The sequence below is a fragment of the Alligator mississippiensis genome, chromosome 1, assembly GCF_030867095.1.
Source record: "Alligator mississippiensis isolate rAllMis1 chromosome 1, rAllMis1, whole genome shotgun sequence".
Lineage (NCBI taxonomy): Eukaryota > Metazoa > Chordata > Crocodylia > Alligatoridae > Alligator > Alligator mississippiensis.
In genome coordinates, this window is record NC_081824.1 from 479,624,498 (window position 1) to 479,641,880 (window position 17,383).

At 56.8% G+C, this 17,383-nt stretch overlaps 1 protein-coding gene and 1 long non-coding RNA gene across 2 annotated transcripts; one reads left to right on the plus strand and one right to left on the minus strand.

Annotated features, from left to right (window-relative positions):
* The first annotated feature begins 1,613 nt into the window (after window positions 1–1,613).
* On the plus strand, window positions 1,614–3,754 carry LOC132248829 (uncharacterized). The gene is made up of 3 exons (XR_009460275.1): window positions 1,614–2,036; window positions 2,656–2,740; window positions 3,394–3,754. It is a non-coding gene; the product is annotated as an uncharacterized LOC132248829 (long non-coding RNA).
* Window positions 3,755–11,157: 7,403 nt separating this feature from the next.
* Window positions 11,158–16,864, minus strand: LOC132243332 (E3 ubiquitin-protein ligase TRIM39-like; the record flags this gene model as incomplete). The annotated part of the gene is made up of 2 exons (XM_059724799.1): window positions 11,158–12,410; window positions 16,780–16,864. Coding segments are annotated over 2 exons (627 nt in total), but the record flags the coding sequence as incomplete, so codon positions are not given.
* Between the last annotated feature and the right edge of the window lie 519 nt (window positions 16,865–17,383).

A 17,383-nucleotide genomic window follows, 5' to 3' on the forward strand; every position in this document is an offset into this window, starting at 1 on the left:
TTTGGCCTTTTTGAAGATAGGCTAGTATGATTTGTGGTGGAAAAGCATCAGACCCTACTTGCCAGCTTTTCTTGTGCTGTTTTCAAGGTTGCTTTGAAGACCGTTGGCTCTGTTAATATCTTTGCAAGTGGTGATTTGTATTGAACATGGGACTTTGGTAACTCTTGGAAAGGATTTCTAAATCTCTTGTCTACAGAACTAACCATGGGTATTATTAGCGCCCAAAATGTTAAATAATTCACTTACTGAGAAATTAACTTTTTTTTCTTCTTCTTTCAGTGCTACAACTTGTGAAGCATTTACAGCTGCTCCACTTCTCCATATTTTCAAACAGGCAGGATCTTTTGAAAACGATACCTAACGTTATATTATTAAAATGGCTATCCATACAAGGCAGAGAGTGTAAAAATGAAAATGCTGACAGGTATTTTTTAATCTTTTGAGATTATAACTAACATTTCATTGATATCTATGTTTTATTAATTATCTCTGTAAGCAAATATAAATTGCTGTATTATACATCTACTAGACAAGGGTTGCTCAATTTCCAGCCCCTGGGCCAAATGCAGCCCCATGGAGCCATCACATCTGGCTTGTGGGGCTCCCCATGGGTCTGGGGAATTGGCAGCAAGCGAGTGGTGGCCATGAACACAGCCTCCCCCCACTTTCCCCTGCCAAATCCCCAAGCCCCAGTACCTGCGTGGCTGGTCTGAGCCAAGCTATGCCTCTTTCCCCCGTGGGCCTGGGCCACGTTCCCCCACTTTGGGATCAGGGTTGGACCGTGTCCCCTTCCTTTCCTGCAGGGCCGGGTTGGGCCGGGCCACGCGCTCTTTCCCTCCCTACAGGGTCACCTGGCTAGCCTTCTTTCCCTCTTCACAAGGATGGGTCAAGCTCCTTTCCCCATCAGCGCTGTGTTGAAGCCGGTTTGTCCCCCACCTGGCCAGATGGTGCCCACCCACGTGCCAGAGCAGGAACACCTGGATCCAGCCCATGAATGTACTGGCCACTGGCAGCCTGGCCTGCCGTGTAAAACTGTTGGGGCTGCACTCTACTATCGGTGGTCCATTAAACCAATTTTAAATAAGTCATTAAATCGCAAATTATGCGATCATAATTTTATCACTACTTTATATTTTCCTTTCAAAGGAAAAAATAGAAGTACGCTGTGACAGGCTCACAGCCACAGGGGCTGCCATGACACCCCTAGCAGCCTTGCTGCTCCTGCCTGGCTCCAGCTCTAATGTCACTCTCTCTTCATTGTTCACCAGCCGTGCCTTGCTCTTAACATTACAGGTTGATTCAAGGGGGCTGCTAGCAGGCCTTAGAGTGAGCGCCAATCCAGTAAGTTTCCCCTGGGTCTGAGGCCCCATGGGCCGCTATCCAGACATCCAACCTTGGTAGGTTCCTCTCGGCCTGACTGCAGGTGCCCTACAGGGACCTAGCCTTAAGGGCAAACGGTGTGGTTCCTTTTCCTCCCCTACTCCACGCCCTAAGCCTCAGAGGTGTTCTCCCTTTGATTTACCTTCTTACACACTCTGCCCCTTTGAGCTCTCAGACCCCTCCACCGCCCAGCCCTGGACACAGGTGACTTTGGGCCTCTTGGACCTCGTCATCTGGGTCTCAGCCTTTTTTCAGTTCTGGGACCCCTCCCTGGGTCCCACCTTCAGTGGGAGGGCTCCTGGGATACTGGCTCTCTAAGCAAGCCTTGAGTCTGCACCCCCAGGGTTCAAGGCTAAGCATAAATCAATAAGAAACATCACCGCCGTCTGGCAGACACCTCAGTCTTTAGAGGTGTAACATAAAGACCACTTGCCTGTAAACCCAGTCTTCCTCAGTCCAAGAAACTTGCCTCTGTTTCCAGACCTGTAGAGTTGTTCAGCCAAAATCCAGTTCCCTTCAGGGACCCGGAGCCAGGAGTTGTGCACTGTGTAGTAGCTGGGGAGAAACGAACAGACTGGTGCAGACGCTGGGCTCATGTAGCTCCAGCCTGAGCCCTCTTCCAGCCTCTCAGACTGCTTGCTCTCCTAAAGGATCAGGTACATCCCAGTGCCCTGCTACATACTTATTCTGTATACTAGATAACCATGATAGTTGATTACCGTGTTAATTATTTGTATGTCCTTCGATGAGGAGAGGTGACAATCCTGACGATAGTTCTGATGTAGCTCCTTTTAACTCCATGGTCATCAGATGAAGTTCATCACATTTCTGAGTGAGCTCCAATCCCACTACCAGAAATCAGCGGGAGAGGATGGAGAAGAGACAGTCAACTCCACGTGGAAGAGAGATGCTTGGCACAGGCTGCTCCAGAGCCCAACGGAAGGGGAACTGTACAGTGAGAATGAAGAGGACAGCGACATAACCGGACCCGATGACAGCGAGGAGGTCGGCGACAGGATCAGCAGCAGTGGGAGTGACAGCGACATCAACAGCAAAAAGGACAGGGAATCAACTGAGATTTTAAACCCTAAAGAGTTTCTTTGGACCAAAGGTCTATGGCAGCAGGTGGATGTGTGGAGCCCCAGGGGAATGGGTGTGTTTTTTGTAACACGTGCGCAGTTCTTCTTGTGCGATGAAAGGTTTATGATGGAGGATGAATATATTTAACTTTATATATTAAATCAGATTGAGTGTAGTCCTTTGCTTACCTGGCAGGGGAAACATCGTGACCACCGAGGCAGTTTTCCTAGTCGCAACGGGGGACAACCGCTTTCCTGGCACTGGGGTAGTACCCACAAAGGTAATGCATAATTCATCTCCAATGTAGCTGCTGGAGTGGGGAGATCTTGGCTTTATGTCACTTTATGGACATGGGAGACTCCTCCCAAGCTTGCTCCTGTGGCCATATGGCTGAGGGCAAGCAAAACTCGGGGGCATCCAAACCCCTGCATGTAGGATGCCCCTCAAAGGAGTTGGGGACATCTGAAGTCCCAGATGGGGCTGGAGGATGTTTGCTGGTAGTCAGGCCACTTATGGTTCTGCAAAGACTCACGGATTTGGAGTTGATTTGGCTCATTTGGTTTGCAACATGGGGAATTTTTTTTTTAAATCTCCCCCCTCTTGCCCTGGGACCAGTGAAGGATGACTGCAAACATCAATCCAGAAAAAGGGAAAGGAACAGCCAAATGCCCAGTCTGTAGCACAGACACCACACATGCGGGCGTCTGCTATGTCCATCCAGCCTCTCTTGGGCGCCCACATTCTCGGATGATTTTAATCACTGCAGGTCAGGATCCCCCCAGCACCCAGCCCAGCAAAGGAGGGAGTTGCGTGGAAAGCAGGAGCTCAAAAAGGGATTTGGGGTCCTTGTGCAAGCAAAGACAAAGAAACAAACACACCAAAGGTGGCTCAATCACTTCCCCAGGGTGACATTTCCCCTCTTTTCCAATGCAGGCTGTTTCTTTCAGTTCTGGCCAGGGCTTATTGATCAGCTTTGGGCCATGGCATTGAAGAGCTCCCAAAACCTCTGGCTTGTTTCTCCTTGGAGTGAACTGGAGTGGAGGGAAGAGTCACCATCACCTTTTCTTTCCAGGAGTTTCATCAGGAGCTTTGCTACCTCAAGCATTGGTGGTTTATGGTAGATTTCCTGCTTGCCATGTAGGAGACCTGGGTTCAATTCCCAGCCAGTGCAAGTGAATACAGTGCACATACTAGTAGACTGAGCTAATCCTTGACAAGTATGGTTGTTTGTTGTAACTTTCTATTATTCTTTGAATTAAAAAAATAACCAAACCAACAGATATTTCAAAGCAAACATGGCAGAGTAAATCCACAATTTATTTACGTTATTGATTCCTTTCTGAAATGTCTGCATTTTATTCATGATTCATATGCAGATCTAGACACAACTAGCAGCACTAATATTGTGTGGCACCATTAAAAAAAATCTGATGGCACCCCAGAGTGCCCACTCACCCTGGCTGAGATTCACTCCTCCAGATTATTTGAACAGCACGGAGAGCATGCTACAAATAGAAAACAGCAGAACAAAAGTGCACCCTTCATCCCATGCCTTGTCCAGCAGGGAAAATGAAAGGTCCAAGAAAGAGAAACCCCACATATTTAATACCTTAATTTTATTTCAGTCTTCACAAAAAAGGTTTGCTGTCCGTTGAGAAATACATTTGGCAGAAAGAGAAGGGGAGGAGCGAATGAGAGGGAAGTTCAAAGCTGGATGCAGCACCCTGGACATTAAATCTACATTTCATTTCAAAATGCAGTGTCTCCACAGCGCAGCTCTTTCCATCCTGAATGACCTCTCCTTTGCATCACTGCCCTTTTCTATTTTCTTGCCCCCTTGCCTCCCTTTGCTTTTTTTTTTGTCTTCAGCAAAACTCTGGGGATTATTACAGAAAGGGTGTTGACTCTTACCACTCCCCATGGAGGGATTTTTCAATGGAGTCGGGCATAAAATACCACAAAAGTCCTTTTATACAGAAAGTAAAGTTACACCTTGGCAAAGGAGAAGTACTGCCTCCTCCCCTCCTCCCCACCTCAACCACAGAGCAGTCTTCATTTCCCAGGATAAATGAGAAACCCCGGGGAGACCCTGTTGTGTGGACACGGGCAGAGATCACTGCAAGGTCTCAAATTAAACCCTGCTGTGCAGCAAAGGACTTGTCAGCACTGCCGCGGGGCTGCCGACAGGAGCAGGTCCCCTCCACCCACTCCTGTCCTGCGCTCACTTCAAATCAAGGCACCGCTGTCACCGGACGGAGGAACTTGAGTCCATGCCCCCAAAGCAAAGAGACTGAAAACAGGCCACGGCCACCCCAAGGGGATGGTGGCATCTTGCCTACAGGCCTGGTGCAGAGAAGGGGTGTTGGGGACCTGAGTGGACCTAATCCACCTCCAGCTGTGTGTGTTTTAGGGACAGCGGGCTGGGGAAGTGTTGGTCTTAAAGCTGAGTGTGCTGCTGGAGGGGCTGGGCTCTGTCGTGGGGGTGGGGGGGCAGTACACAGTTCTGCCCGGGCTCACCCAAGCCAAGAGGCCTGTGTTAGAAAGGCAAGGCTCTTTGAGAAGATGCAATATATTTTATTAGACCAACTGAGTAGTTGGAAGAAAGTTCTTGGCAAGCTTTCGGGCGCAGTCACCCTTCTTCAAGCATAGGAAGTCTCTGCTGGTCTGAGACTCCAAGGAGTGAGAGAAGCTGTAAGTGTGGCAGGATGTCAGTGAAAGTGTAAATAGGGAGAAATTAGAAAGACAAAAGGTAAAACAAGGTAAAGGTGTTTGCAGCCTGCTCTGGGCAGCCCCGGACACCCCCCACAGCCGCCCTGGGCAGCCCCCTGGACATCCCCTGCAGCCCGGTGGTGCAGCCCAGCACCAGCCGACGGGAGGGAGCATCCAGTTCCCCGGCTCGGCCCCGGGTCTGCCCCCTCCCCACCTCCCCAGCATTGGTCGGGAGCGGGCCAGAGCTAAGCCCATGGGCCCCACACTGCTGCCGGACGCCACCTAAAAGAAGACGTGGCGGGGGCTGTTCTCCAAGGGGCAGACACCGGAGCTGAAGGGCGGGCCCACCAGCAGTGGTACCTGTCCCTGTGTGACCGACGTGGGACCAAGTCCCAGCTCCAGGCCCCTCAGGGCCCGCTCGTGTAAGCAGGTCCGAGGCAGGGGGTGCGGTGCGGGCTGAGCCATGAGGTGCAGCCACATCTGGGCAAAGGCTGCAGCCAGCGGGGGCTGCTCCAGTCGGTGCCACCGCTCCGCGCCCTGCTCTGCTCCCGTGCCACTCCCACTGCTGCGGCTGCTGCCCCACGGGCAGGCACCAGATGTGGCTCCTGCCAGGTGGGACCTGCCCCCAGCCTGGCGCAGGGCGAAGTGACTGAGTTGGCAGCGCAGGATGAGTGTGGCTGCTGCCTGGATCATACGCCCGGCCTCAGTTCATAGGTGCAGCTCTGAAAAGTGGTTTGCATTGCAATTTGTTCCTGTCAGGGTCAGGCCTGAGAGACTGGAGGCAGAGTGTTGTTCTGGCGAGGAGTGTGCCCCACGGGGAGTCGGGGTCTGTTGTCTTTGCTAGATTCTGGTGGGCAGGTTGCGGGGTACAGGACAGAGTTGGCAGATTTTAGGTTTTGAGCTGTAGGAAGGTGGCTTCAGTTCTGGTGATGAGGTCAGGTGCGTGTTTGACTGTACAAACCACCTTTCAGAGCTGGACCACAGACTGCACTTCATCAGCCTCCTGGGCAGTCGGTACAGAAACTCCTGGACTCAGTGCACACAGTGGAGTCTGGCACGCTGCGCCCGGCCGGACACCTGACAGCCCAGGCACCTCTGCACTTTTACCTGTGCTCCTACACCCCCTTTCCCCCCTACCCCCCACCCCAGCCTGTCCCTCCCCCCCGACACCTCCATTTCCATTTTCACTGACTGGCTTTCTCGCCTGCATTGTGGGCCAAGCCAGCCGCTGGCTTCTTTACTATTCCTTCCACCCACGACCAGCTGCAGGTACTTCCTCAGCCTGACGAAGGGGTTTGCAACACTAAAGCGTCCAAAGATACATTTTTTTAAGTACTCCTTTTTTTTCATAATACATGTATAGACATAAAAACACAAGATGAGCCATCACACACTGTGAATAACATCATATGTCCAACACAACACAGCACAACACAACATCTTTACTTCTCGCTGTCAATTCCTGTATGAAACGACAGGCTCTGTGACACTTCTGTGTGGGTACCTTTGATGCTGATGCTGATGCTACTGGCGTTGAGCCAGCTGAGTTATTGTACCTGCTGTCAGGTAGAGCGGAGGACCGGGCGTGAGGCTGTAGGGGAGGAGGAGGCCTCAGTGGGGCACACTGCTGTGTTGTGCAGAGGCCCCAGCGCCAGGAAGGGCACACCTTAACACACACACAGTGTCACCCACCCACATCACGAGTTTTGCCTGTCAGCAGCTTGGGGTGCAGGGCCCCAAACGACAGAGTCCCCCCATGAGACACACACGGCTGGCCCAGCACGCACTCAGGCCTGGTCTAGGACACACACAGCTGGCAGGCTTTGTGGCCTCAGTACGAGCCACCACCCCTGCAGGTTTGTCCCCCCTGTGTTGTAACACACAGCTGTGACATGCGTTTGGCTTTCAAGAATTTGGGGTGCAGTTCCCCCAAGCCCCTACACCAATCTTCTTAAAACATGGCACACTTAGTGCCCTCCACAGAGGCTACCATCCCTACCAATTTCATCCAAATTGAAAAAACACAACCAAGTTATAGATCTTCCATTGATTCCCCATTATAGCCTGTGGCCAGATCGCGGCTCTGAAGCTTCGGAGCCACTTCAGCCGGATCAAGGCGGAAACCCGGTCTGGAGCTCCAGACTGGATCACTGCCATCCTAAGTGGCCGGATCCGAAGCCGGATCGGAGCACTGCCGACTTGCACAGCCCTACTGCCGGAAGCAGCGCAGGGGACCCCGCAGTGGGCGGTGTGTTGGAGGGGGCATCTCCTCCCCCCGGTGCAGGGAGTGACCCCGGGTGCAGCTGAGTGCCAGGTCAGTGTCTGCCCACTGCTGCCGTCCCTCCGGCTGCTACGTCTCCTGTGTCTCGTTTCCAGTTTAACGGATCCAGGTGGAGCCTGCGCTGCCTCCGGAGGGGCCCAGGGAGGAGGAGCGGGAACAGCAAAAAACATGGAGCTCCAGCCCATTCACACCTTTCAAACACCTTCATTTCAACCTTGATTTAGCCCATAAACCTGCACTTATTTCACCCTTGCACAGGCCTTATCTTGCCAGAGCAGAGATCCTTGCTGTGAGGTTGCAAACAGCTGGCATATGAAATGAGAGCAGCTTGGCTGCAGGCGGCCAGGGGAAGGGCTGGGATGTGGGTGCTGCTCGTTGCAGGTTGGGACCCAAGTCCTGCCCACTCGAGCACCACAGCCCTGGAAAGAGACCTCGGAGTCCTGCCTCATGCCAAAATGAACACGAGTCGCCATGTGACGAGGTCATAACCAAGGCTAACCGCACTCTTTCTTGCATGGGCAGGTGCACCACGGGCAGGTCTAGGGGTAACGGGACTTTAGCCGAGGTTACCAAGGGTGAAACTAGGCAAAACGCAGTCCCGGGTGCAGGCCTGCGCCCCGGGAGCGGGAAGGGCTGACCGCCCCGCCGCACACAGGATCGGGGAGCGGTGGCAGAGGTTGCCCCCCGGGCGCAGGGAGCGTGGAGCGCGGAGGCACGGCTGTCGGCGGCGCACCAGCGCGCAGCGACACACGCGGCGAGTCTGTGCCGGGAGACGGGACAAGGGGGGAGACGCTCACCTCCGGGCCAGGCTGCAGGGCAGGGGCAACCCAGACCTGATGCACGCGGCCAGTCCGCCGCCGCCAGTTTAACCAGTCATTGCCTAACCGGCCAACCCGCTGCCGCCAGTTTAACCAGTCATTGCCTCGCCGGCCGACCCACCGCCACCAGCTAATGAGACGATTAGCAAGGAGATACTTTTGTCTCTGAGTAAAATAAAGACTTCCACCGTTGGAGACAACTAACTGGGTGGTCTGCCTTATCTTACCCCACTCCTCAGGGAAGAGCATCCTTTCATTTCCCTCCTTCTCACTCGAGGCAGGGGAGCGCTGAGCAAGACGGGCGGACGGCAGACTCGCTCCTACAAACACTTACAAGTATCATCCAGAAGACGGTAGAGATCCGGCTCGGAGATTTCCAGAGAGAGCGTTTCAGATGGATCAGACTCTCTCCCGGTGTCCTGATGCTTGGGCCATGCTGGAAAAACGGCTTCTCCTCCTTCTTCTGGGCCCAGCCCCTTGTATCGCCTGTCTGACCGCAGCAGCCCAGTCCAGTAGACGCCAGCAGTGCTGGCAACTAGCAAACCAATATAGAAAGCATCACTGGTCACCTGGTCAGAGGAGCAGGGGCTTTTCCCTCCCCCGCGCAGGTGACCAGAGGGACCGCACCCTTGGCACCAGGCTTTTGTCACGGAGGCAGGGAGGAAAATCCCCCTCCCTTAGAGATTCGACCCCAGTGTCCCAAGCTGACCAGGACAGGTTTCTGGAGAGAGACACAGACGGTGGCATTTCTGCCACACTCCCAGTATGTCCCAGTGTCCTGCTAGGTTCCCCTATCACCATTGCCCCCCACCCCATGTCTCGAAGCATCCCGCAGGGCCTCCGAGCAGCCTGCGCAGCGTCCAGGTCTCGTGCTGGGCCGGCTGTCACCAGGGTGTCGCTGCATCGCTCTGCTGTAGCTCATTTCCACTGCACTTCCACGTGTGGGGCCCAGACCTCGGCTCCTGCCCTCGGTGAGTCCCGTGCTGAGCACCCTGCCAGCCTCTGTCTCTACACATTGCAGCTCTAGAGTGGTCTGCCAGAATACTGGGAGGCACTGGGGATACTGGGAGACACACCCTCCCCTTCCCCACAGGATGTGCACCCAGGTGCCCCTCCGCACCCCCAGGGCTGGGCCAGGCAGGAGCAGGTCTGGGCCCTGCCTTGCTCCTGGCCATGTGCATCCCTGCTGCAGACCCAGGCTGTGCCCTGCCCTATGCTGCCTCCACCTGCCATCCCGGGTCCCGGAGGCACCTCCCACAGGGGCCAAACCCAGGACTGGGGCAGGACTGTGCTTGTGGGCCACAGGCTGCAGGGCCCAAGGCAGGGCCCTGGCACTGGGGAACAGGACCATGTTTCGGGGGTCACAGCTCTTGTGGCTCTGGGACAGCCGCAGACCCAGCTCAGTCCCTGGCACCAGCATTGCCATGGGGTCCATAGTCAGGGCGAAGGGGCTGGGGGGCACTGGGCCAGCTACCACCATGGCCAGCAGTGCACAGTGGGATGGCTGCATCCTGGGGGAGAAGGGCTGTCACAGAGGACCTGGGCACCTGGACAACCCCGATGCCCAGAGAACCCAGTTGTCTCAATACCCTCCCAGGATCTCCCATTAGCTCCAGTGCTCTCCCAGTGCCTACCATTATCACCCAGTGCGTCACAGTACCTGCCTAGGGACCCCCATTACCCCCATGCCTCCCAGTATCCCCCAGTGATTCTCAAATGAGAAACAGAGCAAGAGCAGACACAACCCTTGATCCCCTGTTTGAGGAGGGGGTGACACTGAATAGGGCCCTGCTGACACAGGCACGTGTCTGGGTCCCTCTAGCCATGGTGCTTCACAGGGAAGAGGATGTGGAGCTGTTTCTTTCTCCCCCTCAATCCCTGGGGCAGCAACTGGCTGCGGATCAGGATCCTCCTGACTCTGCCCATCAGAAGTTCCCACGGGCCAGCAGCGATGGGCACCAGCACAGACTGTGATGGAGGCACACAGGCAGTATCTGGCCCAGTACAGTGGAGATGTTGGGGTGAAAAGGGACTTTGACATCAGTTTGATCTGGATCAGTGCTTCCCATCCAGGTGTGGTGAGCTCCTTAGCTCTGGTAGATGTGCAAACACCTATACGCGATTCACAAAAGCAACACAAAGCTTTGCAATAAGAATCCAGAGTCAAAACCATTTCTGATCCATTGTGGCCTTTCTGAGTTCTTTGCACCAGAAGAACTGCTATATTATTTTTCAGTAGCAAAGCAAGTGAAAAGGAAGAGCAGGCATTTTCTGAGGGTGCCTTGAGTCTAATGAGTGGGGATCTTGACTCTAAAAATATTGGAGAACTATTGTTGTGTAGTGAGAGAGGCAGCTAGCTGTGTTAGCGTGAAGTCCGACAGAAGCAGGATAGAGATGCACCTTATAGACTCAGGAGGCCTCAATCCCTGGCCCATGGGCCAGATCTTGCCTGCAGAGCCAAGTCATGCAACCCCACAGGTCCAGTGATTTGGTGATGGCGGTTATTTTGGAGATGTCGGGAGCCATAGACAGTAGCAGAGTGAAATAGGAGACTGGGACACGTGCCCTGGGCACCAAACCCAGGGGCAGGAGGTGAAAAAATACTAGTGGCTACACTGCCAGGAGCAGCGCTAGGGATGCTGATCTCCCCTCCCTGCTGCTCCCCACCCCCAGGCACCCTGTACCCCGGGCACTCAGGCACAATGTGACGTGTGCTGGGACACTTGTGCCAATCAACCCACATGAGGCCCGTGGTGTGTGACTCTGGACTCACACACCAGAACCAGAAAGCTTGAGCACCACCAGACTCACTGAATCCCAGATGCATCAGCTTTCGGGAGCAAGTGCTCACTCATCAGAGGGTAAGAAATGATGTGCAGACAGCAGGTGTACAATGCAAAGGTATTTATTTTAAATATAAAAGGGAATAGAAGGAGGGGAGAGGATGGGGACGGGGGGGAAGGGAAACACTGTTGAGAGAGGCAAACAAATTAACAAAATAAAAACCCCAGAGTGACTGTAGTGATGTTAGTGAAGGATGAGAGTTTGGAGACAGTCCCTCCCAGGGGGGTGGTATGCGTGTGGGCATGAATGGCACCTGCCCCCAGTGGCTGGGGAGAGCACAGCTCCATCGGCGGCTGCTGCACCCCAGTGGTGGTCAGTGGGGAGCTCCCAAAGAAGCTGTCGGCACTGTTGGTGGCAGGGGTTGGGGTGGTGGTGGTGAGTGCTGACCAGGGATCAGTGAAGACCCACAGGCACCGCCAGCAGCACCGGTGGCGGCCAGGGCTGATCATGGACTGCCTGCAATTACTGCTAACAGTGTCGGCGGCACCTTTTTGCAGGGAGTGCACTGCAATGCTCAGGGGGTGCACGTGCACCTGTGTGCAGCCCCTAAGCATCGCCCCTGCATGTGGGGATTGGGAGATGACACCTGGGCCTGGGCAGCACCAGGGTCCAGGCTGGAGCAGCTCCTGTGTTGGAGACCCCAGACCTGACCCGTCAGCCTGCCCCCCACCCTGGGGACACCGAGGGGTGGCAGTCGGGGCACGGGGAGGGGACAGTCTGTGCCCCCCGTGGGTCATGGCAGGGACCGAGATTCCCTCAGGGCTGGGCTGGGACCGGGCACAGGGTCAGGGGAGCCGCGTTGGTGCCCCCAGCATTGAGACCAGGACTGAAGAAAGGGCGCAGGGTCCCGGAGAAGGTGTCAGTGAAAGTGAAGAGATGGGACCTGTCGGTCACGTTGTAAAATGAGACCTCGCCCCCCTCGTAGTTCAGGAAAACCCCCACCCGCCTGGGCCGCACGTGCACGCGGAGGGGGATCCAGGGGGAGGTGCAGGGCTTGTGTCCTCCATCTTCCAGCCACACGACCCAGTGTCCACGGCCAGGTGACAGTGTGACATCCCCCTTCCTGCGCACAGACTCCCTGCACACGCCCACGTACCACTCTGTCTTGTCTCCCACCCCCACCTCCCAGTAGCGCCTCCCGCCCGTGATCCCCTCCGAGCCCAGGACACAGGGACAAGGATCAAATCTCTCCGGGGTGTCGGGCATATGCTGTCGGGTGTCTCTGTGTTGTACACATTTCCGATCCTCAGACAGGACGAGGTTGGGATGAGCCGTGTCTGGGTCCAGAGTCACGTCCACTGGGGAGAGAGTCACGGGTCAGGGCCGGGGCAGGCGGGTCCCCAGAATCACAGAGAATTCACCGCATCCCAGGAATCGTGGGTCAGTCCCTGCTGGGAAATCACCATCGCCCCAAGGGGAAATGGGGGAACAGGAAATGGCCCCAGGGCAGAGAGGGATGTTCCCACCAGACCTCTTCATCCCTGGGGCAGAGTGGGGCTAGGGGGCCGGGTGGTGCACCCACAGGGGGGAGGAGAGGGGGCGGGGGCCATGGGGTGGGTGCAGGGCAGGCCCCAGGTGGGGGAGGGGCATGAGATTATGTCATACCAGCAGGTCCCTGTCCTGCCCCTCCCCCACCCCAGGCTTGGCTGCCTGGCCCCACTAGCACAGCTCGGGGGTGATGGGGCAAGAGGGGCAGCGCCTTCCCCATGAGCTGGTGTCACAGGCGCTGTTGGGAAGGGGGCGAGGGGGGCAGGCAGGTAGACTGGAGGGACAGGGGGGACGGGCTGGGAGACAGCAAGGAGCAGAGGGGCCCAGCGGAGCAGCCTGCCCGGGGGAAGGGGCTGGCAAGGGTGAGAAGAAGACAGGGCCCGGGGGTCTCTGTGCTCTGGGCCGGGGTCACTTTGTTTGCTGCTGACAGCAGGTGGGTGCTGCCCCTGCCACCCCAGGCTGGGCTGCTCTGCCCCAGCGGGGACCCCCATGCCCCAGCCCTGTGGGCACAGGACTGCAGCCAGGGCCCCCCCACAGCCAGCGCCTCCCCAGAGCCCAGCCCAGGGCAGGGCCGTGCATGGGGCTGGGCGCACGGGGTGGGGAGGGGAGGGAAGGGCAGGGGGAGCACTGACAGGGGCACTAAGCACCGCAGAACAGGGCCCATTGCTCATGAGTCTGGGGCCATTGAGTGAGGAGAGGCATTTCCCCAGGGACTGCCCCTCCCTCTGGGCTCAGCTGCACCAGGCACAAGTCCCAGCTCACCCCTGTTGTGCATCTGCTCTGGGGTCCGCGCTGCAGATCCTGCACTGGGCCAAGGACGCCCTGTGCAGACCAGCCCTGGGGCACTGCTGGGTCTGGGGCCTTCTGTCCCCGGAGTACTGGATAACCCCATGCCCGTGGGGCCCAGCTGCTGTAGGCCAGCCTCCATTGTGGCAGATGCTGCACACAGAGATGGCAGTTTTGAAACACATCTGAGTTACACTTGCTCTAGGGAAACACTTGGAAACATGTAGGAGCACAAACCCCAATGGCTTCTGATAGGACATGGATAGGCCAAGGCAACAACAGGGGACCCCCAGCACTTATGGAAGGGCAGGATGGGGAGGATGAGCAGCTTGGGAGCGGGGATCTGTTCAGAGCACTTCAAAAAAATATCCCCTCTGCTCTGTTCCCTGAATCTGCTGTGACATTTGCATTGGAAATGTCACAGCAGGAGGAAATTGGCCCCTGCTCTCACCCAAAACCAGGCAAAAAAACAAAGGTGGCTCCAGCTGAACCTCTCTTCCCAGAGTGTCTTGTCTGTCCCCAAATGCACAGACCCCTGCATGCATGGGCAGACCCCCCACCCCACCCCACATATACAGTTCTTGCAGGGACTGGCCCACAACCCCAGGGAACGTGTGTGCTCTCCATCCCCTGCTCACTCAACAACCTGCCAGAGCCAGGACCAGAGCGGGGCTGAGGGATCCACGCAGAGCTCGGGCTCGAGCTCTCACTCCCCGATCTGGGCACAGAGTGGCCCAGCGCAGTCCCTCCCCATGGTCACTCTGGCTCCGGGCTCATCTGACCCACAAGGGATGGTGACAGCTCTGCATGGCTGGGCGTGTGCATCCGTGTAAGGAGGGAGGCATGCTAGGTTTCCCTGAAGAGTCTCTTCCACTCATGACAGCCCCAGGGGTCACCCACACAACAGAGCTGACCTGGGCTATCAAAGCCATTTAAGATCTATGGGACTGACCCTCCCAGACCCAGGCACGTGTGTACCAGGCCCAAGTGAAAGTGTCTGCTTGGCTTCAGCTCTGTGCGGGTCAGGCCTGCACTGACTGCTGGTTTGCACCCCCCTGGGCACAGAACAGCTGCAGGGACCCAGGCATCTGGGTTGGCATCTCTTGTTGCCTGGAGGGGCTGGTGCTTGCACTGGTGTGTGTGTGCTCTCTGGGCAACCCCAGGCTTGGCTGAAGGCTGCTTTCTGCCCTCCCTGCTGCCTCAGGGAAGAAGTAGTGAAGCCCCTTCCTGGAGGGAGGAACCTGGAGTAACAGAAGACACCGTCCAAAGCCCAGGAAACACACACGGCCTGAGCAAGAGCTGCCCGCGGGAGAAGGAGAGGGGTTTCCCTGGGCACTAAAGGCAAAGGGAGCAGCTGGGCACAGACTGGCGGCAGCTGGGAGAGGACGTGGGTGCCAGGGAAAGAGAGGGAAGGACACCAGGAGGAAGCAGCAGGGAGGGAGAGACGTGCTGGCTGCGTGGCTGGGAGAAGAAGCCCTCAGCCAGCAACCCCTCAGCCGGACAGCCCACTGCCGCCCTCCCTGCCGCACAGGCTGGCTCCTGCCCTGTCGCTGTTGCAGCACTGGGATGTGGGTGCTCAGGCTGTGCTGGGAGCCATGGTTGGGAACAGCACCTTGCAGCCAGGAGCCCCCTGAGACCAGTCCACTGAGCAGCCTGCAGAGCAGGACCCATGGGGGCTCGGGGGGCTCTGCTGCCCCTCCCAGGCAGCCAGGAAGGAGGGGAGCAGGGCTGAGCTGATGCTCCTGCCTGTCAGGGCCCCTGACTGCAGCATCTCCTCCTTCCCTCCCTCCTTCCCCAGCCTGCAGCCAAGCCCCGGGGCCAGAGCTTGCCCAGCACCTGCAGACTGTGGCTCCATCCTCTCAGCCCTATAGCCCCCAAAGCAACATGACTCTGCTACCGGGCTTCTCTCTCCTGACCCCAGCACCACAGATCAGTCGTTTTCTATCTCATCATCCAGGCCAAGTTCCCTTCCCCCACCCTGCATGCTCTGCTCTTGCCCCTTCCTCACCCCTCACCCTGCAGCTCTCCAATCCCACTGACTTCCACACTCCCTTCGTGTCCATCTCCCCTGCTGCCTGGGCACTAAAGGCCCGGATGGGGTGCAGCTCCTCTCTCCCTTGGCGGAGATCTCACACTTCTGGTGGACGAGGTTTGGAGCCTGGTTCCTCACCCCAGTGACCCTAACAATAAGCAGCTGTCCTGGCCCTCTGCCCACTACCTGCCGCTGCAGCAGCAGAGAGGGGGGAGTGGTGAGGCCCATGGATGGTGTGGCGGGCCAGTGGGGGTGTTCCTGTGCTGAGCCACCTGCCTCACTGCACCCGACCAGCTACCAAGCTCCAGGTGTGTCCCTGGGGTGCCTACGCCTGGCCGTCCCCTTTCCGCAGCACACCCACAAGCCTGGGGTAATGCTGCCACCACCCGGACTCAGGTCTCTGTCTGGGCCCTGTGCCACCCGGGATACACAGGCCCTGTAGTCCTTGGGGATCTGGGGTGCTTCTATAGGCCTGAAGCACTCCCCTGTCACCTCCTGGGCAGGGGGGGAGTAAAAAGCCGAGCCCACCTTAGCAGGTCCCTTCCATCTCAACCATGTACCATAAAGCTTGCTACAGCGGATAGCTTTATTGGGTGGGGAGGGGAGGCTCAGGGAGGGGGACAAGCCAGCGAAGTATCCAAAGAGCACGTCTGAGCAAACAGAAGCAGCCTGGTAGCCTTGTGCCACGCTCCAAGAACACCGTTCCTGGGGACGTTTCTGGTAAGCTGCTCGCACATGGATCTGGAGTCTGAAAGAGCTGCACAACCCGCGTGCCTGCTCCATGGTCCCAAAATATGTCCCCTTCCCCTTCCTCATGCGGCCCCTTGTATATACCTGTTGTGACCTCATCACTAAAATCCCACCACCAGCAGCCCCATTGGCTGCGGGCCGGTGTTTCCCAATGACATCAGCCCTTGCCAGGTGAGATGGCCAGTCACATGGCCTGCAGTGGCAGGGACACTTGAGACAAAGAGAGCAGGTCCTCCTGGGTCAGGCATGTCTGCAGCCCAGGTCCCAGCTTGGTGGTATATGAAACATGGTGGGGGGGGAGCGCTGCCTGGTCACAGCAGGGGGGACTGGAGGGGCGATTCCTCCACACTCGGTGACAGCAGGGAGCAGCTCGACCCCTCATTAGCAGGAGGCTGAAGAGCCCCGTCCAGGGCAGCCCCACTGAAATCGGTTGGCCCCAGCATTTCCCCAGAGCAACTTCTCTGGGGAGCGTCCTGTCTCCTGTGCACACAGGCAGGGGCATTGTGACTGCACCTGGTAGTGCTTGCGAGGGGTGTCAGGGCAGAGCAGAAAGCAAAGGTCCCTGGGGAGACAAGACCAGGAGTCTCTGAGGAAGCATTGGCTCCACTTACCTGCATATTGTCGGGCTCGGGCAAGTCCTGAAATAACCAGAAACCAGAGGTCACACAACCAGGCACAAACCCCACAGGACACATGTCAGTGGACAAGACACTGCAAAAACCAAAACCACAACTTACCCAGCTCTGCCAAGGGTCCCAGGAAGGAAAGGGGAGGAGAGAAAATAAAGACACGAGTCAGTACCATGGTTGCCAACTCTCTGTAACTCTGCTGGTGTAGCCTCCCCTAAATCCTGACAGCCCAATTTCTCACCACCCTCCTTCTCTCAAGCTACAACTAATCCAGCCCCTCTAATCTGTGCCTTCCCCCCATATGCATCCTGCCCCTTAGCCCCTGGCTCCTGGAGAGACAAGCCCTGCCCCTGGGGCTCCCACGCAGCACTGCACAGGGGTGGGGGGGGGACAGAGCAGCAGGCTGGGGGTGCTGGGGATGAGGTTTCTTGGGGAGCTCCTCAGCACACATCACACACAGCTTCTCCAAGGAGAGCCCTGAAGGCCTGCTGGGACACCAGCTGCACAGCATGAGACCTCCCCCTTCCCTCCGTAGGGAAATCCATGAAGAAAAGTTACCTTTGTCTGCACGGCGCCTCTCTGAAAC